The 26,753-nt window shown below is 45.4% G+C and overlaps 1 protein-coding gene and 2 non-coding genes across 5 annotated transcripts in view; 2 read left to right on the forward strand and 1 right to left on the reverse strand.

Annotated features, from left to right (window-relative positions):
• LOC144594858 (serine/threonine-protein phosphatase with EF-hands 2-like) overlaps nucleotides 1–13,269 on the reverse strand; it is a 46,710-nt gene extending 33,441 nt beyond the window's left edge. Inside the window, exons 1-4 of one of the 3 annotated variants that reach the window (XM_078401773.1) lie at nucleotides 13,131–13,269; nucleotides 6,499–6,585; nucleotides 3,900–3,993; nucleotides 1,002–1,028 (exon numbers count right to left, since the gene is read on the reverse strand). In XM_078401773.1, the coding sequence (XP_078257899.1) occupies nucleotides 1,002–1,028; nucleotides 3,900–3,954 (82 nt within the window). In that variant the 5' untranslated portion in view covers nucleotides 3,955–3,993; nucleotides 6,499–6,585; nucleotides 13,131–13,269. Of the gene's footprint in view, nucleotides 1–1,001; nucleotides 1,029–3,899; nucleotides 4,044–6,498; nucleotides 6,586–13,130 lie in introns of all 3 variants that reach the window. The other 2 variants (XM_078401782.1, XM_078401791.1) reach the window with 2 other exon arrangements.
• Nucleotides 13,270–21,141: 7,872 nt separating this feature from the next.
• Nucleotides 21,142–21,212, forward strand: trnag-gcc (transfer RNA glycine (anticodon GCC)). The gene has a single exon. It is a non-coding gene; the product is annotated as a tRNA-Gly (tRNA).
• Nucleotides 21,213–23,112: 1,900 nt separating this feature from the next.
• On the forward strand, nucleotides 23,113–23,183 carry trnag-gcc (transfer RNA glycine (anticodon GCC)). Its single transcript has one exon. It is a non-coding gene; the product is annotated as a tRNA-Gly (tRNA).
• The last annotated feature ends 3,570 nt before the right edge of the window (nucleotides 23,184–26,753 follow it).

A 26,753-nucleotide genomic window follows, 5' to 3' on the forward strand; every position in this document is an offset into this window, starting at 1 on the left:
CAGTGTAGAGCACTGCCAGTGTAGAGCACTGCCAGTGTAGAGCACTGCCAGTGTAGAGCACTGCCAGTGTAGAGCACTGCCAGTGTAGAGCATTGCCAGTGTAGAGCATTGCCAGTCTAGAGCATTGCCAGTGTAGAGCATTGCCAGTGTAGAGCATTGCCAGTGTAGAGCACTGCCAGTGTAGAGCATTGCCAGTGTAGAGCACTGCCAGTGTAGAGCATTGCCAATGTAGAGCATTGCCAGTGTAGAGCACTGCCAGTGTAGAGCATTGCCAGTGCAGAGCATTGCCAGTGTAGAGCATTGCCAGTGTAGAGCATTGCCAGTGTAGAGCAGTATGAAGGGGATGGGATAGAGGCTGGGAGGGATATATGGAACCAGATGGGTAGAAGATGAGGGGCAGACAGAAGCAGATAGGCAAGGGGATGGGAAAGGTGGGAGAAGAAAACAAGGTGAACAGATGAGTGTGTGTGGAAAGAGAGTACCAGGGGTGTATGTTACCTGAAATTGGAAGAAAATCAATGTTCATACCATAAAACATATTGTGTTTTATGTTGCATGGAAATATTCTTCTAATCCAAGTTGGCTTGTTTCAGCCAGTTCTTCCCCAGAGAGTTTGGTCTGTTTCCACACTTTGTTGCAATGATGGGGAGTTGGCTCTGCTGACTTCTTGTTGCTCTGTGCATTTCATATCTGCTAATATCTGTAAAATTTCACTGGTGTAGGTTTTCCGCGGTGATGATGATTTTTGTCATTGGTAACTTGCTAGGGTAACTGTCTTGACTAATTTTTAAATGGTCTACAGTAGTAGCAATTTGCATGTTGACACATTGATTGTTAATCAGCAACTTTATGGATTATGAAAGATTCCATCTTTGCGGAACCTACACTGCTGTGCATCTGATCAACGTTAAGTTAAGAGTAAAGGCAGAAGATAAATTCAAATCCAATATTTATATGAATCGTCCAAATTAATCAATGGGATTATTGGTATTATTTCTTACCTGTCCCAGCTGTGCATTGGTGATTTTCTAGGACATGTAAAAGAAGCAGAAACGTGATTTAAACAATTAACAGCAAGGCCCAATGTACAATGTACAAGGTACAATTAAAGCACACATACAAAAAAAGCAGGCATTATTATTGTAAATATAGTTCAATAAGTCTTTTGATCAGGTATAGAGTCATAGCATCAGATAGCCTGTAAACAGGACCTTTGGCCCAACTTGCCCATGCCGACCAAAATGCCCCATCTACATTAGTCCCACCAGCCTGGGGCCCATATCCCTCTAAAACTCTCCTATCCATGTACCTGTCCAAATATCTTTTAAACTACCTTCTCTGGCAGCACGTTCCATATACCCACCACCCTCTGTGTGCAAAAGCTGTCCCTCAGGGTCCTATTAAATCTTTTCCTGCTCCCTTAATCCTATGTCCTCTGGTTTTTGATTCCTCCACTCTGAATACAAGACTTTATGCGTCTACTCTATCGATTCCCCTCAGAATCTTATACAACTCTATAATATCACCCCTCTTCTTCCTGTGCTCGAAGGAAAACAGTCCTAGCCAGCCAACCTTTCCATATAGCTCAGGCCCTCAAGTCCTGACAACATTCTCGTAAATCTTCTCTGCACTCTTTCCAGCTTAACAACATCCTTCCTCTCGCAGGGTGACCAAAACTGAACACAATACTCCAAACTTGTACAACTGTAACAAGAGTCATAGAGTCATAGAGTGATACAGTGTGGAAACAGGCCCTTCGGCCCAACTCGCCCACACCGGCTAACAATGTCCCAGCTACTCTAGTCCCACTTGCCTGTGCTTGGTCCATATCCCTCCAAACCTGTCCTATCCATGTAACATGCCAACTTCTATACTCAATACCCTGATTGATGAAAGCCTATCTACCTGCAGCACCATTTTCAAGGAACTATGTACCTGCACATACCAGGTTTGTGTTTAGTATATGCAGCAATGTATAGTTGTCTAAACCCACTTGGATGGAGTAGGTATTCCTTGTTAAAAATGTATTTTGTATCCTTTATGTGCACTCTCCACATACTATGGCCCAGATAGCTGGTTTATCCACAGTAAAGGGTTGGCGAGCCCCATACCTGTATATAGTGGTGTACTTCTGCCATTTGTCTGGATGAAATCTTGCATCTGATCAGCACTGAAAACCTTAACATTGGCACATTTATTTGAAAAAACATTTCCATCAACTATCTTATAGATTTAGTTCAAGTGGATGACATTTGATCTTTTCATATTAGTTTACAATTCATAACTATTTCCTTTTGGGGCCTGCACTTCCAGATTTGAATCATACCCTTCTTGTGCCTGAATAAGATTATTATGATACAGTGATCTGTATACCAAGCCAGAATATATGTTTCCGCTTTGAGTTGTTCTTGGAATGAGCTGACCCACAGCTGGATACACTAGTTCTGTTCATTTTGGTCCATCATTCAAGACTCACAGGAGGTTGACGTTGATAAACCATGTTGATCAATCTAACATCTCAACAAATCCATAGAACTTGTTTAGATTCAGTAAACTAAAAGCTCACCCCATTAAAGGGGTAATGCAGAAGTGTTAAAATCGCTGCTCATCTGGAAGAAACAAGAGGAGGTAGAGCAAGACCAATGGAGAGCATCATGGTACGACATAGGGGTGGCATGTGGCACGGCAGTAGAGTTGTTGCCTTACAGTGCCAGAGACCCGGGTTCCATCTTGACTATGAGTTCTGTCTGAGCGGAGTTTATACGTTCTCCCCAAGACCTGCGTGGGTTTTCTCCGGGAGCTCAGGTTTCCTCCCACAATCCAAAGACGTACAGGTTTGGTAAAATTTGGTCAAATTGGCTTGGTAAAAGTCATAAATTGTCCCTTGCGCGTGTAGGATAGTGATAATGTGCGGGGATTCCTGGTCGGCGTGGACCCGGTGGATCAAAGGGCCTGTTTCCGTGCTGTATCTCGAAGCTAAACTAAACATTTACATATTGTCAAAACATAAATTTGAATGGAACTATCATCTCTATGTATATTGTTCCTGCTTGGCCTATCTCTCTCTCCCCCTCTAGTAGATAACCTCTAGTGCAGATAAGTGGTAGGGGAATCCACTAAAGTGGTGTTTTTATTTAAATCCACAATGGCTACATTTTAATTGAATTTGTAGGGAATTGCAGTGTCGCAGGACACTCTGTGTGGGGAGTTATAAAATTATGAGTCAAGTCAAGTCAAGTTTATTTGTCACATACATATACAAGATGTGCAGTGAAATGAAAGTGGCAACGCCTGCGGATTGTGCTAAACTACAAAACAGAATAGAAAAAAAAAAATTAACACAAAAAATAAATTAATACAGTAAATTAAATTAGTCCCTGGTGATATGAGAGTTAGCAGTCCTGATGGCCTGTGGGAAGAAACTCCGTCTCATCCTCTCTGTTTTCACAGCGTGACAGCGGAGGCGTTTGCCTGACCGTAACAGCTGGAACAGTCTGTTGCTGGGGTGGCAGGGGTCCCCCATAATGTTGCTGGGTCTGGATCTGCACCTCCTGATGTATAGGTCCTGCAGGGGGGCGAGTGTAGTTCCCATAGTGCGTTCAGCCGAACGCACTACTCTCCGCAGAGCCTTCCTGTGAAGAGCCTTTATCTATGAAGATAAAGATTTGCAACACACAAAGTGTTGAAATCTATGCTAATCCAGTTAGAGGTTGCAGTTGTACTATATTGTAAAGGAAACACCAAACTTAATGAAAATTAGGTAATAAGGATAAAATAGTACTCAAAGAGTAAACTATGCTTTAGTATTAACGGTGCGATGGATATGTCTTCTAAATAACAGTACTGTATTTCTATTATGCCATATAAGCAACAACTGTGTAAGTAATATCCAGCCTTACCTTTTGCTGTCTTCTTCATTGATTTAGTTTTAACTCCAGAACTACCACATCCCATGATTTTGTGTTCTTCCAAAATCTTTTTTCTTCTTTTTTCCTAAAAACATAGAAAATAGGTGCAGGAGTAGGCCATTTGGCCCTTCGAGCCTGCACCGCCATTCAATATGATCATGGCTGAACATCCAAAATCAGCACCCCGTTCTGGCTTTTTCCCCATATCCCTTGATTCCCTTAGCTCTAAGAGCTAAATCTAACTCTCTCTATCTTTCTAAATCTGCAGGAAGGAAATCGTTTATTTACTGAAGGTTAAATCGCATATATAAATCACTGTGCAATGGAACAGGCCTTGGTGCAAAATGCATCAGCAAAGACTAAGCAAAGAGACCCAGAGAGAACTTCAGCAATGGAAAAATACTTCAAAAGGTCTTGCATTTGGGGCATTTAGTTTACACAAGGTATATTAAGAGTGAGACAGGACAATTCTCAAATTGTTGACGTCTTCAATTTCAAGTAACGCCTGCCTCCCTCCCTCCTCCATCCTAGTTGTCCTACTAGTATCCCTTCACAAAATGCTGGACTAACTCAGCGGGTCAGGCAGCATCTCAGGAGAGAAGGAATGGGCGACGTTGTGGGTCGAGACCCTTCTTCAGACTGATGTCAGGGGGGCGGGACAAAAGAAGGATATAGGTGGAGACAGGAAGACAGTGGGAGATCTGGGAAGGGGGAGAGGAAGAGAGGGACAGAGGAACTATCTAAAGTTCAGACCTTCAGTCTGAAGAAGGGTCTCGACCCGAAACGTCGCCCATTCCTTCTCTCCTGAGATGCTGCCTGACTTGCTGAGTTACCCTAGCATTTTGTGAATAAATACCTTCGATTTGTACCAGCATCTGCAATTATTTTCTTACACCATCTAAAGTTGGAGAAGTCAATGTTCATACCACTGGGCTGCAAGCTGCCCAGGTGAAATATGAGGTGCTGTTCCTCCAATTTCCGGTGGGACTCACTGTGGCACTGGAGGAGGCCCATGACAGAAAGGTCAGACTGGGAATGGGAGGGGGAGTTAAAGTGCTCAGCCACCGGGAGATCCGATTGGTTAATGCGGACTAAGCGCAGGTGTTGAGCGAAGCAATCGCCGAGCCCGCGTTTGGTTTCGCCGATGTAAATAAGTTGACATCTGGAGCAGCGGATACAATAGATGAGGTTGGAGGAGGTGCAGGTGAACCTCTGTCTCACCTGGAAAGACTGTTTGGGTCCTTGGATGGAGTTGAGGGGGGAGGTAAAGGGACAGGTGTAGCATCTCGTGCGGTTGCAAGGGAAAGTGCCCGGGGATGGGGTGGTTTGGGTAGGAAGGGACGAGTGGACCAGGGAGTTACGGAGGGAACGGTCTCTGCGGAACGCAGAAAGGGGAGGGGATGGGAAGATGTGGCCAGTGGTGGGGTCCCGTTGTAGGTGACGGAAATGTTGGCGAATGATTTGTTGGATCTGCTGGCTGGTGGGGTGGAAGGTGAGATCGAGGGGGATTCTGTCCTTGTTACGAGTGGGGGGAGGGGGAGCAAGAGCAGAGCTGCGGGATGTGGAAGAGACCCTAGTCTCTAGTCCCATTATAGATGAGCCTCATCTATAATGGAACAGGGAAAGCCCGTTTCCTGAAGAATGAGGACATCTCTGATGCCCTAGTGTGAAACACCTCATCCCGGGCGCAGATGCGGCGTAGACAGCGGAATTGGGAGTAGGGGATAGACTTTTTGCAGGGGGAGTCAGTGGGTTTATAGTAGATGTCAGTCACTAGTCTGTCTCCTGTGATGGAGATGGTGAGGTCCAGAAACGGGAGGGAGATGTCGGAGATAGTCCAGGTATATTTAAGGGCAGGATGGAAATTGGAAGTGAAGTGTACGAAGTCAGTGAGTTTTGCATGGGTACAAGAGGCAGCACCAATGCAGTCGTCGATGTAGCGGAGGTAAAGTTCGGGGATGGTGCAGGTGTACGGCCGGAACAGGGATTGTTCGACGTACCCGACAAAGAGGCAGGCATAGCTAGGGCCCATGCAAGTGCCCAGAGTTACGCCTCTGGTTTGGAGGAAGTGGGAGGAGTCAAAGGAGAGGTTGTTAAGGGTAAGAACCAGCTCTGTTAGGTGGAGGAGAGTGTTATGAGATGGGGATTGGCTGGTTCTACGGTCGAGGAAGAAACGGAGGGCTTCAAGACCATCCTTGTGGGGGATGGAAGTGCAGAGTGACTGGACATCCATTGTAAAGATGTGGGAGTGGGGGCCTGGGAACCGGAAGTTATTGAGGAGATGGAGAGCGTGTGAGGTGTCTTAGACGTAGGTGGGGAGGGATTTGACCAGGGGGGATAGGATGGAGTCGAGGTAGGTGGAAATAAGTTCGGTGGGACATGAACAGGCAGAAACAATGGGTCTGCCGGGACAGTTCTGTTTGTGGATTTTGGGTAGGAGGTAGAATCGGGTTTCCCTTGTTATCACCTCTTCCCCAGCTTTCAATGGGCCAAGTAATATTTTTCCAAGTAAGAATGCTGCTGATGTTCTGGCAGTGTTTACAAATTATTTTTGATTGATTGGCAGCATGCCAATTGCTTTCTCACCTACCTTGGGCAAAGTTGCAGCCGTATCCTGGCAACGTGGATTCAATTGTACGAGTTAATTACGTGGGGCCAACTCCGCCAGGATTCTAAACTGGAGTGAAAGCCAATTAGACACTTAGAACTCATGGAAAGTAAAATGGTCCTTCATCTCTGCAGATTAGGTTAATGGTGTCAATCATGTTATGCGTCATGCTTTTGGAGTTACGCCCCACTAGCTTTTGAGTGACCACTGGTTGCGAGATTCGGGTTAGTGTAAGTGGAACGTGCAAGCGTGAGGCCGTGCTTGCTATGTAGTTAATAAAGTCTTTGGATCGTTATCCAGCTGTAAGGCTTCTGTTATTATACGGTCACCATGACAATCTCATAATGAAATCATAAGCACCAGTTTTATTATATCATCGAATGAAAGCAGTGAAAGGAATTGAAACGGTACCAACAAAATTGTTCAGATAAAAGGGAACATCTTTGAGAAGATAAAGTCAGACCTGACGAAAAACTATCAACTTGCAGCACTAATTCTCTGTGTTCAGTCCTGTGCTACTATCTACCTCATTGGAGACCCTTGGACTATCTTTAATCGGACTTTGCTGGACTTTATCTTGCATTAAATGGCATTCCCTTCATCCCGTATCTGTACCTGTGGCTGTACCTGCGGATGGCCAGATTGTAATCATGCATTGCCTTTCTGCTGACTGGTTAGCAGTTTTTTCTCATCCAACAAAATTTTACTTTTGCCAAATAATAATAAAATAAGGCTACTACTTATCTAAACTGTGAATGGGCGGGTACTTTGGAAGGTCAGAATTCCTGCTCAAGAAACCTGGAAAGTGCTGAGAACAAACCGGAAGACCAATTAATCCATTCACCCAAATGACATAAATGTAGATGGAAGATAAACACAAAATGCTGGATAAACTCAGCTGGTCAGGCTGTTTTTCTAGAGAAAAGGAATAGGTGACCTGTTGGGTTGAGACCATTCTTCAGACTGGTTTTTGTAAACCAAATGTAGATGGGTTGGTTTTTACATTTGCAGATAGCAGACAAAATTGGCAGAATTGAAACAGCAAAGAAGACTATCAAAGTATATAGCGGGCTATAGATCAGTTGAAGAAATGAGTGAAGAAATGGCAGATGGAATTTAAGCCAAACAAGTATGAGGTGTTGCACTTTGGGAGGTCAAATGTACAGGGAAATAATATAGTTAATGGTAATGACCCTGAGGAAGGATCTTGACCTGAAACGTCACCCATTCCTTCTCTCCGGATATGCTGCCTGTTCTCCAGCTTTTTGTGTCTATCTACAGTTGAAGGACTTGGGGAATGTGGAGAGGGTGCAGAAGAGGTTTACAAGTTTTTTCCTGGATTAGCAGGCATTAGCTATAAGGAGAGGTTGGACAAACGTTTTCTCTGGCACGTTAGAGGAGATCTTTTGCCAGGGGTGGTAGAGGAGACGTTTACGATAGTGGTGTTTGAGGATTTTGGGTAGGCAGATGGCCACAAGGGATTAGGGGGATATGGATCACATGCAGTTATTAAAGATGTGAAGGCCTTCGACAAGGTCCCACATAGGAGATTGGTGTACAAACTTAAAGCACACGGTATTGAGGGTTCAGTGTTGAGGTGGATAGAAAATTGGTTGGCGGACAGGAAGCAAAGAGTAGGAATAAACGGGTCCTTTTCGGAATGGCAGGCAGTGACTAGTGGGGTACCGCAAGGCTCAGTGCTGGGACCCCAGTTATTTACAGTGTATATTAATGATTTGGACGAGGGAATTGAATGCAACATCTCAAAGTTTGCGGATGACACGAAGCTGGGTGGCAGTGTTAGCTGCGAGGAGGATGCTAGGAGGCTGCAGAGCGACTTGGATAGATTGGGCGAGTGGGCAAATGCATGGCAGATGCAATATAATGTGGATAAATGTGAGGTCATCCACTTTGGCGGCAAGAACAGGAAAGCAGAGTATTACCTGAATGGTGACCGATTAGGAGAGGGGGAGATGCAACGTGACCTGGGTGTCATGGTGCACCAGTCATTGAAGGCAAGCGTGCAGGTGCAGCAGGCAGTGAAGAAGGCGAATGGTATGTTGGCATTCATAGCAAGAGGATTTGAGTTTAGGAGCAGGGAGGTTCTACTGCAGTTGTACAGGGCCTTGGTGAGACCGCACCTGGAGTATTGTGTGCAGTTTTGGGCTCCTAATCTGAGGAAAGATGTTCTTGCCTTAGAGGGAGTACAGAGAAGGTTCACTAGATTGATCCCTGGGATGGCGGGACTTTCATATGAAGAAAGACTGGATAGACTAGGCTTGTACTCGCTGGAATTTAGAAGACTGAGGGGGGATCTTATAGAAACATATAAAATTCTTAAGGGGTTGGAGAGGCTAGATGCGGGAAGATTGTTCCCGATGTTGGGGGAGTCCAGAACCAGGGGTCACAGCTTAAGGATAAGTGGGAAGTCTTTTAGGACCGAGATGAGAAAACATTTCTTCACACAGAGAGTGGTGAGTCTGTGGAATTCTCTGCCACAGAAGGTAGTTGAGGCCAGTTCATTGGCTATATTTAAGAGGGAGTTAGATGTGGCCCTTGTGGCTAAAGGGATCAGGGGGTATGGAGAGAAGGCAGGTACAGGTTACTGAGCTGGATGATCAGCCATGATCATATTGAATGGCGGTGCAGGCTCGAAGGGCCGAATGTCCTACTCCTGCACCTATTTTCTATGTCTATGTTTCTAGAAGATATTAGTTTAACTTGGCATCATATTAGCACAGACATTGTAGCCCGAAGGGCCTGTTCCTGTGTGTACTGTTCTCTGGTCTATGTTCCACACTGCGAGTGTATTCGGGATCTTTATTTATTTTTTATTTTTAAAAAAAAAAATTTTGAAAAGCATATGTACAAATAGAAATAAAAGACAAATTTGTTACAAAGTTCTTACATAGCTTCAATATTTAAATTTTTAAAGAGAGAAAATAAAAAATAAAGAAGAAAGAAAAAGAAACTATAAACTATTGGGAAGAGAGAATAATAAATTAAAAAAAGGTATAACTATAAAAATTAAAGGGGGTAGATCCGGGAGACAATAACCACAGTTGTACATCCAACCCTAAACTCAAGTTTCAACTTTTAATTTTAAATTTTTATTTTAGTCCTGTGTCAAACCCATTTACTTTTCTAAAAATTCAATAAATGGAGACCATATTTTAAAAAATAAATCAGGTTTGTCAATTAAGGCAAATCTTATTTTTTCCAAATGCAGGGTCTCTGTCATTTCCGTAGTCCACATTTTAATTGTGGGGGTTATTGGTTTTTTCCAAAATGTAAGTATTAATTTTTTCGCAGTTATTAAACTGTAATCAAGAAAATGTACCTGACTTGTTGTAAAGTTTGTAGTATGTTCTGATAATCCTAATATAATTAATTTTGGATCCATATCCAATTGCTTGTCGATAACTTTAGAAACTATTTTAAAAATATCCAACCAGAAATTTTGCATTTTTATGCAAGTTACGAAAATATGAGTTAAATTAGCTTCTTGAAATTGACATTTATCACAAATAGGATCTTTATTTTTATGCGGTTGCATGTAAGCTTTGGACATTTCCCAAATCCTGACCCGATCAGCAATCATTTGATTTTCAGTTCCTTCCACATGGAAGTTATTCTCGATGTTCTTGTAACACAGTGAACAGAAGCCTCTTGTGGAAACGTTCGGGACCTCCAGCTAACTCTGGAATGATTAACAGGATAACACTCCAGGCGGGCAGAGTGCCGAGATTAGTGCTTAACTTCAGATTTTTAGGTGCTAAGATAACTTTCTTGTTGATATTGGGAAAAGGGGAATGGAATTGTTAAAACTTGAATGCAAACGTTGGGATCACGAACGAGTAGCCCAGAACCTCCTCACGTGATGCAGGCAGTAAGGTAAATGTACACTTCCTACTGTGTGATGCAGTCGCTAGATGTAGTCAGCAATGTGTGCTACTCAGTGGCAGTGGGTTAGGGGGCAGGGACCTGATATTGTGAATGGCCAGTAATACTTAAAGGCAGACACAAAGAACTACAGATGCTGATTTACAAACAAAGACATAAAGTGCTGGAGCAACTTTGTGTTACTCCCACTCCCACATGCCCTGATCTCCCACCCTCTCATCCCCTGATCTCCCTGCCCGACATTACCTGATCTCCCACCCAATAGTCTTTCATTGATGTTGAAAGCCGCAATCTCATCCTCATCACCACTCCACCCTCCTCCCCCATCCCGATCTGATTGCCAGCAGCATCCTTAGCAGCATAACCATCGCTGCTCCTGGGACCCATGCTCAAGCGCACCTTGGCGTGATGGCTAGGTGGAGAAGCACTGTAAATAGAGGATTGTTTTCGCTGAAGCATTAGAGATTGAGGGGAGATCTCCTGCCGGGGGTAACGGCTGAAGCAGATAGAATAATGTTTAAAAGGCTTTTAGATAGGCTCATGGATGTACAGGGAATGGAGCGATATGGATCATTCCCTGATCTTCCATCTCATAATCCCTAATCTCTCACCCCATATTCCCTGCTCTCCCAACCGCACATTACATTCCCTGATCTCCCACCACCATAAGTACTGATTTTCCATTCATACATTCCCTGATTTCCCTTCGCACATTCCCTGATCTTGAACCCACACATTCCCACAATCCAAACCCACAATCCCTAACTTCCCTCCAGCAATTCCCCCATCTCTCACTCCCACATTCCATGATCTTCCACCCCAACATTCCTGACTTTCCACCACTATATTCCATAATTTCTCACCACCGCAATCCCTGATCCGATTCACATTCCATGAACTCCCAACTTCACATTTCCTGATCTCCTGACATACATTTCCTGACATCCCACTCCCACATTTCCTGTTTTTCAAATGCACATTCCCTGATTTCCCAAATTCCCTTTCCTCCCAGTCCATATTCAATAATATCCCCTCACATTCCTCTTCCTCCAAGCCTGCCATTCCCCCATCCCCCACCTCCAAATTCCCTGACCTCCCACCCTCACATTCCCTGACCTCCCGTTGTTAGATTTACCGATCTCTCATCCCAAATTACCTAAACTCCGATCCCCACATTGCTTGATCTCCCACTCCCATATACATAATTTCTGAACCCTGATCCCATATTCCCAGATCCCCCTCCACCACATTCTCTGACCACCCACCCACATATTGCCCGATCTCACAATCCAACATTCCTTGATCTTCCACCCAACATTCCCTGACTGCCCAACTTCACGTTCCCTGACCTCCCAACCCCACAATTCCCGATCTCCAAACACCACTAGCCTTAATTTTCCATAACCGCCCATACTCCCATTCCCTGATCTCCCAGCCAACATTCCATGATTTCCCAATCCCCTAATTCCTGATCTCCCAACCCCACAACCCCTTATTTCACAATGCACATTCCCTGATCTCTCACGTAGTATTTCCAATCCCAATGCTACGATTTTCCAGACATGCTTTCCTTGATCTCCCACTCTCACAATCCCTGATCTCCCACCCTCACAGTCCTCATTCACTCATTTCTTGATCCCCCACCACCAAATTCCCTGACCTCCCACCCGGCACATTCCCTGATTCCCCATCCCTTGATTTACCAAGCTTTCACTCCAAATTCCCTGATCCTCCAATGTGACATTCCCTGATCTCCCAATCCCATATTCCTTGATCTCTCAACACATCTGATTTCACACACCACTATCCCAGAACTCCTAATTCCACAATCCCTGATCTCACATTCCTCACCCTCCCAACCCAACATTTCCTGACCTCCCACCACCACAATCCCTGATGCATTCCTGGTTTTACTGATCTCTCAGTCCAAATTCCTTCATCTCCCAGCATGATTCCTGAAATCCCATCAAACAACCCCTGATCTCCCACCCCACTATTCCGGAACTCCTACTCCCACAATCTCCCACCCTCACATTCCTCAATCTCCCAGCACGATATTCCCTAATCTCCCACCCTGATTATCCATCAATATTGTGTAGAAGCCTCAATCGCACCTCCCGCACCTCTCCGCCCTCTCACGCCATCCGCTGCCCAAGTGGCAGTGGGTTTCTTGGTGGAAGAACCATTGGTGTTTCAGGGAGGAAAGCTCAGGGGAAGTGGAGAAAAAGTATAAATAGAGGGAGTGGGATACTCGCTGGTGAAATAAAATGTAGCCTTTCCAAACACGTCTGAATGTTAGCTTTGGATAATGGAGAGGCTTGTCTCAGTAACATCACCACCCAGAAGAATGAATGGTTTAATACCTGCTTTATATCCCTCACCACATCAGTGATGGAATAATAAATGCCACACTTCTCAATGTTAATGTGACTCAAGCATGGGGTACTGATCAATTGCAACTCGGGAGGGGAGAAGTAAAGGAGAAATAACTAAATGAATCTAAGGCAGTGGATTTGATTTCATTGAATCAGCATTGGAGCAGGTTTTACAACATAACAGAATTAATTCTGGTGACTTACCTCTGGCACAGAAATAAACTCCCCCTTAGTGTAAGCCTTATTAACCTCAATTAGAGCTCAGCTAATTCCGTAGTACTCTGGGCCAGAATTGGAATACAGCACTGATAGAAAAAGTAAATGAGCCATCCTTACCTGAGTATGTTGTGACTGCTTCTGTTCTGTGGAAGGTTTCGGATCCAGTACAAGTCTCCAGTGGGCTGTCTCCTTCACAGCACCTTGTCCCAGTGAGAAACAGTCAGCATTTGAAATTGGCTCTGATGCTCCCTCGAATCTGAAACCAATCTGTTAGACGCTATGAAGCAGCCCTTGTACTGGATGCCAGCTGAGGTGGTCTATTTCCTGTCACAGTAAATAGTTCAGATTCCAAGCCAGGACACGTCCAATGGATATTCAAGCGCTCCCTTGTCAGAAACATTACATTTCTGCTCCTCCCTGGTAACAGGCTGAGTACCACAGGCGTACAGCACTTATTTTAAGCTGTTCTAAGTGTCCTCGCCTCCCTATGTGATTCGTTTAAATAAGTGAGCATAACTCAAGTGGATTGGGATTATCGAGGGATTTTTTATTCTCTTTAAATCTCTTGCGTTTCTCTGATGCCATTGACTAAAGCTAATACACACGTCCAAGCTCGTGAAACTTGCGTCAATACCATGGGATGGATTTAATCAAAATCCTTCTCAGATTGTCACTGAGGTTATGAATTTATTTTTATTTTCAGTTTCACATTCAGTTCAGTTTATTGTCACATGTACCGAGGTACAGTGAAAAGCTTTTGTTGCGTGCTAGCCAGGCAGCAGACTGGAATATTTTCATATTCCTTTGATAGATGAGAGTTATAATTGCTTGAATATGCCCTGCTTACTAAGTAAAGTGGTTTTAGAATTTGTTGTTATTGATGATTGTGTCAACAGTATAAACAAGCAGATTATGTAAGTCTCTGAAATTCTCAGCAACTCTTGATTGCCGGGACAACATTGATAGGGGTTCAAGTGTTTTTAATTTTGCTTTGCCTTGGAAATATTACATTTATTACAGAAAATTTATTACAGATCCATGGAAGATATCAATGGATCGACCAATGTTTGGAGTCACAATGATGCCATGCAGAAAGAGGTCCTTCAATTCACCAAAGCAGCACTCACTACCAGGCACCCATTTAGATTCAACGTAAAATATAATACGCTACATCACAGGAACAGTCCCTTTGACCCACAATGTCCATGCCGAATATGATGCCAAGATGAACTCATTTCCTTTGCCTGCATATGATCCACATCCCTCTTCCCAGCTGTTATCAGGCAACTGAATCATCCTACCACAACCTACCACAAGCATCCCTCTTTGATGACCCATGGACTATCCTTGATTGGACATTGCTGGCTTTACCTTGCACTAAACGTTATTCCCTTATCAGAATCAGAATCAGAATTACCTTTATTGTCATCCAAAAAACAAGTCTTTTGGACGAGATTTCGTCACCCACAGTCCAACAGTAAGAGCAATAAAATAAGCAAATTACACAACCCCAACCAACACAAAACAAAAAAAAAAGAAACATCCATCACAGTGAGTCTCCTCCAGTCACCTCCTCACTGTGATGGAAGGCCAGAATGTCATTTCTCTTCCCCTACCGTCTTCTCCCGCGGTCAGGCTGTTGAACTTGCCAGGCTGCTCTGGACGGTGAAAGGTCCGCAGCGGGCCGACCCAAGCCCCGCGATCTGGGGCGGGCAGGGCTCCCGACATTGAAGCCCTCCATACACTGTAAATGGATTGATTGTAATCATCTATTGTATTTCCTCTGGTTAGCAAGCAACAAAAAGCTTTTCACTATACCTCGGTACAAGTGACATTAAACTAAACTGAACTCTATTCCCTGCATATCCATATGCCTATCTAAAAGTCTCTTAAATGTCACTGTCATATCTGCCTGCACCACCTTCCGCCCGGCAATATGTTCCAGACATCCACCACCTTATGTAAAACAAAATTTGCCCTGCGCATGTCCTTAAACGTATGCCTCTAGTCTTTGATATTTCTACCCTGGGAAAGGGGTTCTGACTGTCTACCGTATCTATACTCTCATAATTTAGTATACTTCTATCAGGCTTCCTTCAGCCTCTGATGCTCTGGAGAAAACAATCCAGGTATGTCTTTCCTCTCCCAAAGACCTTTCACTCATCCCAATTTATTCTCCACATGTTTCATCAATGCCCCCATTCTTCCATCCATCTAACCATTGGGGCAATTAACTTAATTATTTTAAGCGTTCAAGGTGGAAATGTTAAAGACTAGAGAGGGAGGCTTTAATGTCGGAGGGAAAAAGTTTAAAGGAGATGTGTGGGGCAAGCTTTTAATACAGAGAGTGCTTGCTGTCTGTAATGTGTTGCCAGGGGTGTTGGTGGAAGCAGATGTGATAGTGATGTCTAAGAGGCTTTTAGATAGGCACATAAATATACAGGGAATGGAGGAATATGGATCAGATGTCGGCAAAAGAGATTAGACAAATGTTCACCCACTTAATACTGTGAGGTCCATAGAAGTTCACAGATGCTGAGGTTAGCGTTGTGTAGTGTTCAAAAACCTGATGGTTGCTGGGAAGAAGCTATTCTTGAACATGATGGTCATGTCAATGAAGACAGGTTTGTGAATCCCCAGCTTTTCCATCTTGAGGATCACAATCAGCTCCTTGCTCTTGCTGATGTTGAGAGCAAGAGTGTGATGGCACCATTCAATCCGACCTCAGTCTCTCTCCTGAACTCTGATTCATCATTGCCCATTCTTCTTCCAACAACGATGGTATCAACGGTGAATTTAAACATGGTCTTGGAGCTGTGTTTGACTACACAGTCCTGAGCAAAGATACTAGAGGAACAAGAAAGACCATTCGACCCTAAAAACCGTAGTACGTCAAAGCGCCATTTTAGTAGGCAGAAACTTGCAGAAACATTTTAAAAGAAAAATAACAAAAATCTGTGAATTGATAGATGAGATATATTCTGCATTTTAATGGTGTAATCACACATACTGTTACCCCAAAACATTGATTGCACTGCGAGAGGCATAACGAACAACGGGCTTTGCCTACTAAAATGGCTCCTTTGTGTACTACACGTCAGAATAGGCGATTTCAATGGAGTGGTCCATCTTGTTCCTCTAGTATCTTTGGTCCATAAGTAGCAGCATCCTAGACTGTGGTCCTCAACAAGCTGAAACATGCGAGGTGAAACGTACAATATGAGGCTATTGACACATTTGCCAGGTTTTGTTTCCTGTGCTCCCTTTAAAGTCACTGGGGCTCAGCATCCTGCTCCCTTTAAACTTACCTGGTTCACTGGAAAATGTTTCAGGTTCTTGTACCTTCAACCTGATGGTGGTAGTGAGATGAAAGCATAAGTCATAAGATCATAAGTGATAGGAGCAGAATTAGGTCATTTGGCTCTCCAAGTCATCAAGTTGATCTTGGATGATATTAGTTGCCTTCTTGTGTCAGCACCTCCTATAAATCCCTTCGATGGTGGGGACATCAGTACCCACGATTGTCACATGTACTGAGCTACAGAGAAAGGCTTCTGTTGTGTGCTATCCAGTTAGCAGAAGGACAATACATGATTGCAATCAAGCCATCATAGTGCACAGATACACGATACAAGGAATAACGTTTGGCAGAGGGAGGTTGGTTTCTTTGATGGACTGGGAAGCTGAATACTCTCTCCAACTCCACAGTTGCACAGTAAAGTCCATTGACTGGTTGCAACACAACATGGTTTGGTAACTCGAATGTCAGGGAACAAAGGATGCTGCAGAAAGTGTGGAACGTTGGACAGCTTCTCACCAACGCGTCCACGATTTCTAGAGCCACCTCCTTGAGTACCCTGGGATGCAGACCATCAGGCCCTGGGGATTTATCAGCCATCAGTCCCATCAGTCTACCCAATACCATTTCTCGCCTAATGCAAATTTCTTTCAGTTCCTCTGTCTCCCTAGATCCTCTGTCCACTAGTACATCTGGGAGATTGTTTGTGTCTTCCTTAGTGAAGACAGAACCAAAGTACCCGTTCAACTCTTCTGTCATTTCCTTGTTCTCCATAACAATTTCACCTGTTTCTGCCTTCAAAGGACCCACATTTGTCTTTACTAATCTTTTTCTCTTAACATACTTAAAGAAGCTTTTACTATCCTTCTTTATATTCTTGGCCAGTTTACCCTCGTACTTCATCTTTTCACCCCGTATTGCCCTTTTTGTTACCTTCTGTTGTCCTTTGAAAGTTTCCCAATCCTCTGGCTTCCCGCTACTCTTTGCTATGTTATACACCTTTTCTTTTAGTTTTATTCCATCCCTAACTTCCCTTGTCAGCCACGGTTGTCTCTTACTCCCCTTAGAAATTTTCTTCCTCTTTGAAATGAAATGATCCTGCATCTTCTGGATTATGCCCAGAAATTCCTGCCATTGCTGTTCCACTGTCATTCCTGTTAGGATCCTCTCTCATGCCTTCATAGTCTCCTTTGTTCAACAGCAACACTGACACTTCTGACTTAACCTCGCCCTCTCAAATTGCAGATTAAAACTAAGCATATTATGGTCACTACCACCAAGTGGTTCCTTCACCTTGAGTTCCCTTATTAAATCTGGTTCATTGGACAACACTAAATCCAGAATTGCCTTCTCTATGGTAGGCTCCAGTACAAGCTGCTCTGAGAATCCATCTTGGAGGCACTTTACAAACTCCCTTTCTTGGGGTCCAGAACCAACCTGATTTTCCCAGTCTACCTGCATATTGAAATCTGCCATAACCACAGTGGCATTACCTTTGTTACATGCCAATTTAAACTCCTGCTGCAACTTGCACCCAATATCCAGGTTACTGTTTGGGAGCTTAGTCCTGGTCTAGGAGGCGTGGCCATCGCAGGTTTCTTACTGCAGTTCATCCTTGCCTCTAGAGGAGGTGCTGACGGCACAGGTTTCTTCCAAAGATGGACACGTTTCAGGTCGAGGCCCTTCTTCAGACCCGGAATGTCACCTATTCCTCCTTTCCAGAGATGCTGTCTGACCCCATTGATTTACTCCAGCTTTTTGTGCCTATCTTTGGTTTAAATAAGTTAATGTTAGATAGAGCTCTTAAAGATAGCGGAGTCAGGGGGTATGGGGAGAAGGCAGGAACGGGGTACTGATTGTGGATGATCAGCCATGATCACATTGAATGGCGGTGCTGGCTCGAGTGGGCCGAATGGCCTCCTCCTGCACCTATTGTCTATTGTACATTGTCTAAACCAGCATCTGCAGTTCCTTCCTACACACACAGGTTTCTTCCTGTCCGCTCAGCTTTGGGCTTGAAGAAGCAGCCCTGGCAGTCTCTGGATAATCCTGGTGGCCAGTCTTTGCTTCAGTGTCTGTGTGTGTGTGTGGGGGCTCAGTCACCCCATCTGTGAGCAGGAAGGCAGTGAAGGATGCAAAAAAGAGGTACCGGGACAAGATGGAGTCACAGATGGAGCAGCAGGACACCAGGCGCCTTTGGCAGGGGCTACGGACTATAACTAGCTACAGGTCCAGCACCCCCTCAACCGGAAGTGCCGGCTCCTCCTTAGCTGATGACCTGAACTCTTTTTATGCACGGTTTGAGACGGGTAACACCACCAGCTCGCCGTCTAAAAACAGCACCGAAGGGGCGCTGGCTAGCGAGGCTGGAGGGGGATCCACCGCCGGGGATGTGCACACATTCTCGGTGTCCGAGCATGAGGTGAGGTGGGCTCTGACGCGTGTGAACACGAGGAAAGCTGGAGGCCCAGATGGTATATCTGGGCGAGTACTAAAGTCTTGTGCTACTCAGCTTGCTCCAGTGCTCACCACAATATTCAACCTCTCCTTGGCAAAGTCCGTGGTCCCTGCATGCTTCAAAAGATCCATCATTGTACCGGTGCCAAAGAATGCCTCTCCAGCGTGTTTAAATGACTACCGACCGGTGGCCCTCACCTCGGTTGTCATGAAATGCTTGGAGAGGCTAGTCAAGAAGCACATCTGCGCCCTCCTTCCTCGCAACATGGACCCACTACAGTTCGCATACCGTCCGAACAGGTCCACGGATGATGCGGTCTCCCAGGTTCTACACACCGCTCTCTCTCATCTGGACAGCCAGGGGGGCTATGTGAGGATGCTGTTCATTGACTTTAGTTCAGCATTCAACACAATAGTCCCCAGCAGACTGGTTGAGAAGCTGCTGGAACTGGGGCTTAGCACCCCTCTGTGTGCCTGGGTCCTGGACTTTCTCACTGCCAGGCCCCAAGTGGTCAGGATGGGGGAACACACATCTAGCTCCCTCACCCTGAACATAGGATCCCCCCAGGGCTGCGTCCTTAGCCCCCTACTGTACTCCCTGTACACACATGACTGTAGGGCCAGGTTCAGCTCAAACTCCATCATCAAGTTTGCTGATGACACTGTGGTGGTGGGCCGGATCTCCAACAACGATGAGAAGGCCTACCGGGAGGAGGTGGCTGATCTGGCACTCTGGTGTCAGGACAATAGCCTCCTCTTGAATGTCACTAAAACAAAGGAGCTGATTGTGGACTTCAGAAGGGCTAAACATCCAAGGACGTACACGCCACTGGAGATAAATGGGTCTATTGTGGATAGGGTGAGCAGTTTCAAATACTTGGGAGTCCGCATCGCAGAGGATCTGACGTGGGCAACGCACATTGCCGCACTGGTGGGTAAGGCTAAGCAGCGCCTTTACCACCTTAGACAACTGAGGAAATTCAGAGTGTCGCTGAGGATCCTTCATTGCTTCTACTCTGGGGCTGTAGAGAGCATCCTGTCCGGCAACATTACAGTCTGGTTTGGGAACAGCTCTGCCCAGGACAGGATGGCCCTGCAGAGAGTAGTGCGTTCGGCAGAACGCACCATGGGAACTACACTCAGGACCTATACATCAGGAGGTGCAGATCCAGAGCAAGCAAGATCATGAGGGACCCCTGCCACCCCAGTAACGGACTGTTCCAGATGCTACGGTCAGGCAAACGCCTCCGCTGTCACGCTGTGAAAACGGAGAGGATGAGACGGAGCTTCTTCCCACAGGCCATCAGGACTGTCAACTTTGATAACCCCAGAGACTAAATTTTTGTCGACACTTTTTGTGCTATGTTTAGTAACTTATTAACTTTATTTATATGCTGTAACTGTAATTATTTTTGTGCACAACCCGCAGGCATTGCCACTTTCATTTCACTGCACATCGAGTATGTGTATGTGACAAATAAATTTGACTTGACTTGACTTGACTTGAAGAGGTTCTGGCACCTCAGCCCTGCCCCCACCACTCAGTCTTATCCTTACTAGGAGCTCTTGCTGTCTAGGACTTCTTTACCAGCAGTGCAGTCTTGGCCACACAGTGGCGCTGGTGGTTAAGAGTTTGTCCCAGTGGCTCCGTCTTCCTCAAACCTGCAACAGGGGAACACACAACCTTGCGCCGACTTCTTGCTAATGAATGTGAATATTGAACTCTGTTGAATATCTCATCTTGCTGCAGAAGCTAAATTTGAGAAATTAAAAGCAAAGAAGCAGTATCGCAAGAGTGATTAGGCAAAAGAATAAGGAAAGATGCAGCTCAGAGTGATTGTGAAGTCTGGTGCCCAAATATAAAGGGGAGACAAGCTGCCGAAGGCTGGGATTGCACCTTCAGGCTGGGCCACGACCAGCACCGAGGAGATGACAACAGACGGGACCATTCGGATATGCAGGGAATGGAGGGATATGGATTATACGCAGGAAACAGACAGTGTACATTGGTCCTACACACACTAGGAACAATCCACCTGTATGTTTTCTGGGAGGACACCCATGTGTTCACAGGGAAAACTACAAATTCCATACAGACAGCACCCAGGATCGAACCCAGGTCTCTGGCGTTGTAAGGCAGCAACCCTACCCCTGCACCACTTGCCTTCTTGGATTTGAGATTCCCCCTGGACGTTCTTGTGTTGTTTGTGTGAGTAATCAAGTAAGAGTGTGTGCCTGGATAATAAAATAGCTGACTGTTTCCCCAAATCATCATACTCTGGTCTGTGAGAATAAGTTGACAAATATTGTGTAGCAATACACTTGTGAATGCAAATATTGAATAAGGAGCCAGTGAGCAGTTTTCATCCTGTTGCATTGGTGGTTCAGTGGTAGAATTCTCGCCTGCCACGCGGGAGGCCCGGGTTCGATTCCCGGCCAATGCAAAACATTCTTTTTCATTCCTGCCTGTATTCATCCCATCTTCCTTCTTGCATTTAACCATATTTTATCCCCTTCCACACCTCATCTATTTAGCATACTTTGCCACAGCTGGTCAACTTGGTTGGTTGGTTTGTTGGTGAGCACGCACCAAACAGCTTTTCACTGTGACAATACACTAAACTGAACAGAACTTCACAACTGTCTTTCATCGCACTTCAACACTTAGGAAGCAGCACGGACACGTGAAAAATGTTGTTCGCATTTTGCTGCATAATACAGTAGGAGCATAGTATTTTATGAAAGGTGAGACGATGTGGCCTAGAGACTGTGCAACCTAAAGGCACAAGAGGAGATCTCTGTGATACTTACAGTGGGCTGGATGCAAGGAGGATGATTTCCCAGGCTGTCCAGATCATGGAATGATACAATGAGCACAGCACAGAGGAATGCAATTTGGCCCATCATGTTCACAATAGGTTCTAATGTGGGATGAGGAACATCTAGATGGTCTGACGGCCTTCAATTTCTTCCTGGGTTACAGGCCCAATGAGTTCTCCTCCACCAATACACTTGTTCACCCGACTGAACTTGTTCTCGTGTTGAATGACATTTCCTTCAATTCCAGTCACCACTCCATGCCGCTGCAGGCCTTGTCCGATCCACCCAGTCAGTCTCTTGGAGCGGTACCTGATCCACTTGAGCCCCAGACTGCTGCAGGCCCTCCAGCGGCCCACTCCACCCACTCCTTCTATGGACACATTGACCCATGTCCCTCACCTCACACGGCCACTGCTCAGCCTCCGTGCTCCAGGGTGCTTCCCAGAGCCGACCTCAGAACACCCAGATATTAGATTCATAGAGTCGTAGTATGGCAACAGACCCTTGAGCCCAGCTTGTGCATGCTGACTAAGTTGGCATTCTGGGCTGGCTCCATTAGGTTGCATTTGACGCATATCCTCCAAACCTTTTCTATCTAAATACAGGTCTACCACTGATATTCCAGCAACTGCTGGTCCAGCACATCCTTTAATCTGGACAATATTACGAGAGTTTACTTAAATCCCCCCCCCCCCCCGGAGGTCCTTCTGAAAATGTGGCTCCTAGGCCAGGTGGGGCGGCCGATCGCAACCTCATCAGGACTTCCACGATGATCGGTGGGTCGAATTTGCCTCAGATCTGTTCCGATTGCCGACTTCCACGGCCTACACCGGTACCTCGGCCCCTCGGTGGCCCAGGAGGACCGTTCCGATACTTTTGGACTCCTCTCGGAGGCCATGACCTCTGGTGGTTTGGCAAAATGGAGAATCCAGAAATACTCTGGAATCCAAGGTTGCCAGAAAATCGGTGGTGGACCTGTATCTGTCAAACATCTTTGGAAAGTTGTAATTGTATCCTCTTCTACAGCTTCCTCTGGCAGCTCATTCCGGACACGGACTAACCTCTGAGTGGAACATTTGCTCCTGAATTCCCTCTTAAATCCCTCCTCTCTGACCTTAAGTCTCTGCTCTCTAGTTTTAGAATCCTCTGCCCATGGAAAAAACTGTGAGCATTCATTTTATGCATGGCCCTCATGCGTTTGTGTACTTCAAAGAAATAAATCTCAGCCTTTCCAGCCTCTGCCTATAATTCAACCCTGCCAGTCGTAGTAACATCCTGGTGACATTGATAAATTGCAGAGCAGCCTGTAAAGGTCAAACGAGCAGCAACAGTTCTTGTTCCTTTGATCAAAAAGCATGATAGCAGTGCCGGTGAAAGTTGTTGATCCAAAACCTTGACCGCTGAATTCCCTCCTGCTGCCTGGCCTGCTGAGTTTCTCCAACAGATTGTATTCTACAAACAAAATCTCCTCACGTGTGAATGCAAATATTGAATAAGGCGCCAGTGAGCAGTTTCTATGCTGTTGTATTGGTGGTTCAGTGGTAGAATTCTCGTCTGCCACGCAGGAGGCCCGGGTTCGATTCCTGGCCAATGCTAAACATTCTTTTTTAATTCCTTCTCTCCAGAGATGCTGCCTGACCCGACGAGTTACTCCTGACTTGTGTCTGCCTTTTTAAATTCCTGCCTGGCAGATGCCTGGTGAGTGCCAGATGAGTGAAGAAAGTGAGTCATGGTCAGAACATGGTCAAACAGCAGGAATTACGGAGGGGGAGCTCTGAGAAGTTCCTGAAGTGGTTTATAACACAAAGTGCTGGAGTAAATCAGCAGGTTTTTTTGTTTTAGAGATACACCGCCCACTGTCCGCACTGATCAGTGATCACGGCACATTGACACTATCCAACACACACTAGGGACAATTTACATATATACCAGTAGGAAATAAAACTGCAGATGCTGGTTTAAATCGAAGGCAGACACAAATTGATGTTTCAGGTCGAAACCCTTCTTCAGACTGATGTCAGGGGACAGGGCAGGACAAAGATAAGATGTGGTCATGGACAGGACGATTAGTGGGAGAACTGGGAAGGGGAGGGAATAGAGAGGGAAAGCAGAAACTATCCGAAGGTAGAGAAGTTAATGTTCATACCGCTGGGGTGTAAACTGCCCAAGCGAAATATGAGGTGCTGTCCCTCCAATTTGCGCTGGGCCTCACTCTGACAATGGAGGAGGCCCAGGACAGAAAGGTCAGATTGGGAATGGGAGGGGGAGTTGAAGTGCTCGGCCACCGGGAGATCAGGTTGGTTGAGTCGCACTGAGCGAAGGTGTTCAGCGAAACGATCGCCGAGCCTGCGCTTGGTCTCGCCGATGTAGAGAAGTTGACATCCGGAACAGCGGATACAATAGATGAGGTTGGAGGAGGTGCAGGTGGACCTCTACCTCACCTGGAAAGACTGTTTGGGTCCTTGGATGGAGTCGAGGGGGAAGATAAAGGGACAGGTGTTTCAGGGAAAAGTAACTGGGGAGGGGGTGGCCTGGAAGGGAAGGGACAAGTGGACCAGGGAGTTTTGGAGGGAACGGTCTCTGGGGAAAGCAGAAAGGGGTGGAGATGAGAAGATGTGGCCAGTAGTGGGATCCCGTTGGAGGTGGCGGAAATGTTGGAGGATAATTTGTTGTATGCAGCGGCCGATGGGGTGGAAGGTGAGGACAAGGGGGACTCTCTCCTGGTTACGAATGTGAGGAGGGGGAGCAAGAGAGGAGCTGTGGGATATTGAGGAGACCCTAGTGAGAGCCTGATCTATAATGGAAGAGGGGAACCCCTGTTTCCTAAAGAATGAGGACATCTCCGATGCCCTAGTATGGAACACCTCATTCTGGGCGCAGGTGCGGCATAGACGGAGGAATTGGGAGTAGGGAATAGAGTTTTTACAGGAAACAGGGTGGGAAGAAGTGTAGTCAAGATAGCTATGGGAGTCAGTGGGTTTGTCAGGCACTAGTCTGTCTCCTGTGATGGAGGTGGTGAGATCCAGAAATGGTAGGAGATGCCGGAGATGGTCCAAGTATATTTAAGAGCAGGATGGAAATTAGTGGTGAAATTGAAGAAGTCAGTGAGTTCTGCATGGGTACAAGAGGTAGCACCAATGCAGTCGTCAATGTAGCGGAGGTAGAGTTCTGGGATAGGGGCAGTGTACGCCTGGAAGAGGGAATCTTCGACGTACCCGACAAAGAGGCAGGCAGAGCTGGGGCCCATGCGAGTGCCCATAGCTACGCCTTGGATTTGGAGGAAGTGGGAGGAGTGAAAGGAGAAGTTGTTGAGGGTAAGGACCAGCTCTGCTACGCGTACATAACTATGTTCTGTTACATATATACCGTCAATTAACCTACAAACCTGTACGCCTTTGGATCTCGGAGAAAACCCACGCGGTCACGGGGAGAACGTACAAACTCCATACAGACAGCACCCGTAGTTGGGATCGAACCCAGGTCTCCAGCGCTGTAAGGCAGCAACTCTACTACTGCAGCTGTCGTAATGGTTAGGCAGTATCTCTGGAGATGAGATACAGCGCCTTCCATAATGTTTGGGACAAAGACCCATCATTTATTTATTTGCCTCTGTACTCCACAATTTGAGATTTGTGATAGAGAAAAAAATCACATGTGGTTAAAGTGCACATTGTCAGATTTTATTCAAAGGTATTTTTATACATTTTGGTTTCATCATATAGAAATTACAGCTATGTTTATATATAGTTCCCCATTTCAGGGCAGCATAATGTTTGGGACACATGGCTTCACAGGTGTTTGTAATTGCTCAGGTGTGTTTAGTTGCCTCCTTAATGCAGGTATAAGAGAGCTCTCAGCACCCAGTATTTCCTCCAGCCTTTCCATCACCTTTGGAAACTTGTATTGCTGTTTATCAACATGAGGACCAAAGTTGTGCCAATGAAAGTCAAAGAAGCCATTATGAGACTGAGAAACAAGAATAAAACTGTTAGAGACATCAGCCAAACCTTAGGCTTACCAAAGTCAAATATTTGGAACCATTAAGAATAGAGCACTGGTGAGCTTACTAATCGCAAAGAAACTAACAGGCAAAGGAAGACCTCCACAGCTGACAACAAAAGAATTCTCTCTTTCAAAAAGAAAAATCCCCAAACACCTGTCCGGCAGATCAGAAACACTCTTCAGGAGTCAGGTGTGGATTTGTTAATGACCACTGTCCGCAGAAGATTTCATGAATAGAAATACAGAGGCTACAATGCAAGATGCAAACCACTGGTTAGCCGCAAAAATAGGATGGCCAGGTTACAGTTTGCCAAGAAGTACTTAAAAGATCAACCACAGTTCTGGAAAATGGTCTTGTGAACAGATGAGACGAAGATTAACTTATATCAGAGTGATGGCAAGAGCAAAGTATGGAGGAGAGAAGGAACTGCCCAAGATCCAAAGCACACCACCTCATCTGTGAAACACAGTGGTGGGGGTGTTATGGCCTGGGCATGTATGGCTGCTGAAGGTACTGGCTCACTTATCTTCATTGATGATACAACTGCTGATGGTAGTAGCATAATGAATTCTGAAGTGTATAGACACATCCTATCTACTTGTTCAAATAAATGCCTCAAAACTCATTGGCCGGTGGTTCATTCTACTGCAAGACAATGATCCCAAACATACTGCTAAAGCAACAAAGAAGTTTTTCAAAGCTAAAAAATGGTCAATTCTTGAGTGGCCAAGACAATCACCCGATCTGAACCCAATTAAGCATGCCTCTTATATGCTGAAGAGAAAACTTAAGGGGACTAGCCCCCAAAACAAGCATAAGCTAAAGATGGCTACAATATAGGCCTGGCAGAGCATCACCAGAGAAGACACCCAGCAACTGGTGATGTCCATGAATCACAGACTTCAAGCAGTCATTGCATGCAAAGGATATGCAACAAAATAATAAACTTTCATTCATTGACATGACATTGCTGTGTCCCAAACATTATGGTGCCCTGAAATGGGGGGACTATGTATAAACACTGCTGTAATTTCTGCATGGTGAAACTAAAATGTATAAAAATACCCTTTATTAAAATCTGATAATGTGCACTTTAACCACATGTGATTTTTTTCCATTACAAATCTAAAATTGTGGAGTACAGAGGCAAATAAATAAATGA

The sequence above is a fragment of the Rhinoraja longicauda genome, chromosome 1 (assembly GCF_053455715.1).
Source record: "Rhinoraja longicauda isolate Sanriku21f chromosome 1, sRhiLon1.1, whole genome shotgun sequence".
Lineage (NCBI taxonomy): Eukaryota > Metazoa > Chordata > Chondrichthyes > Rajiformes > Arhynchobatidae > Rhinoraja > Rhinoraja longicauda.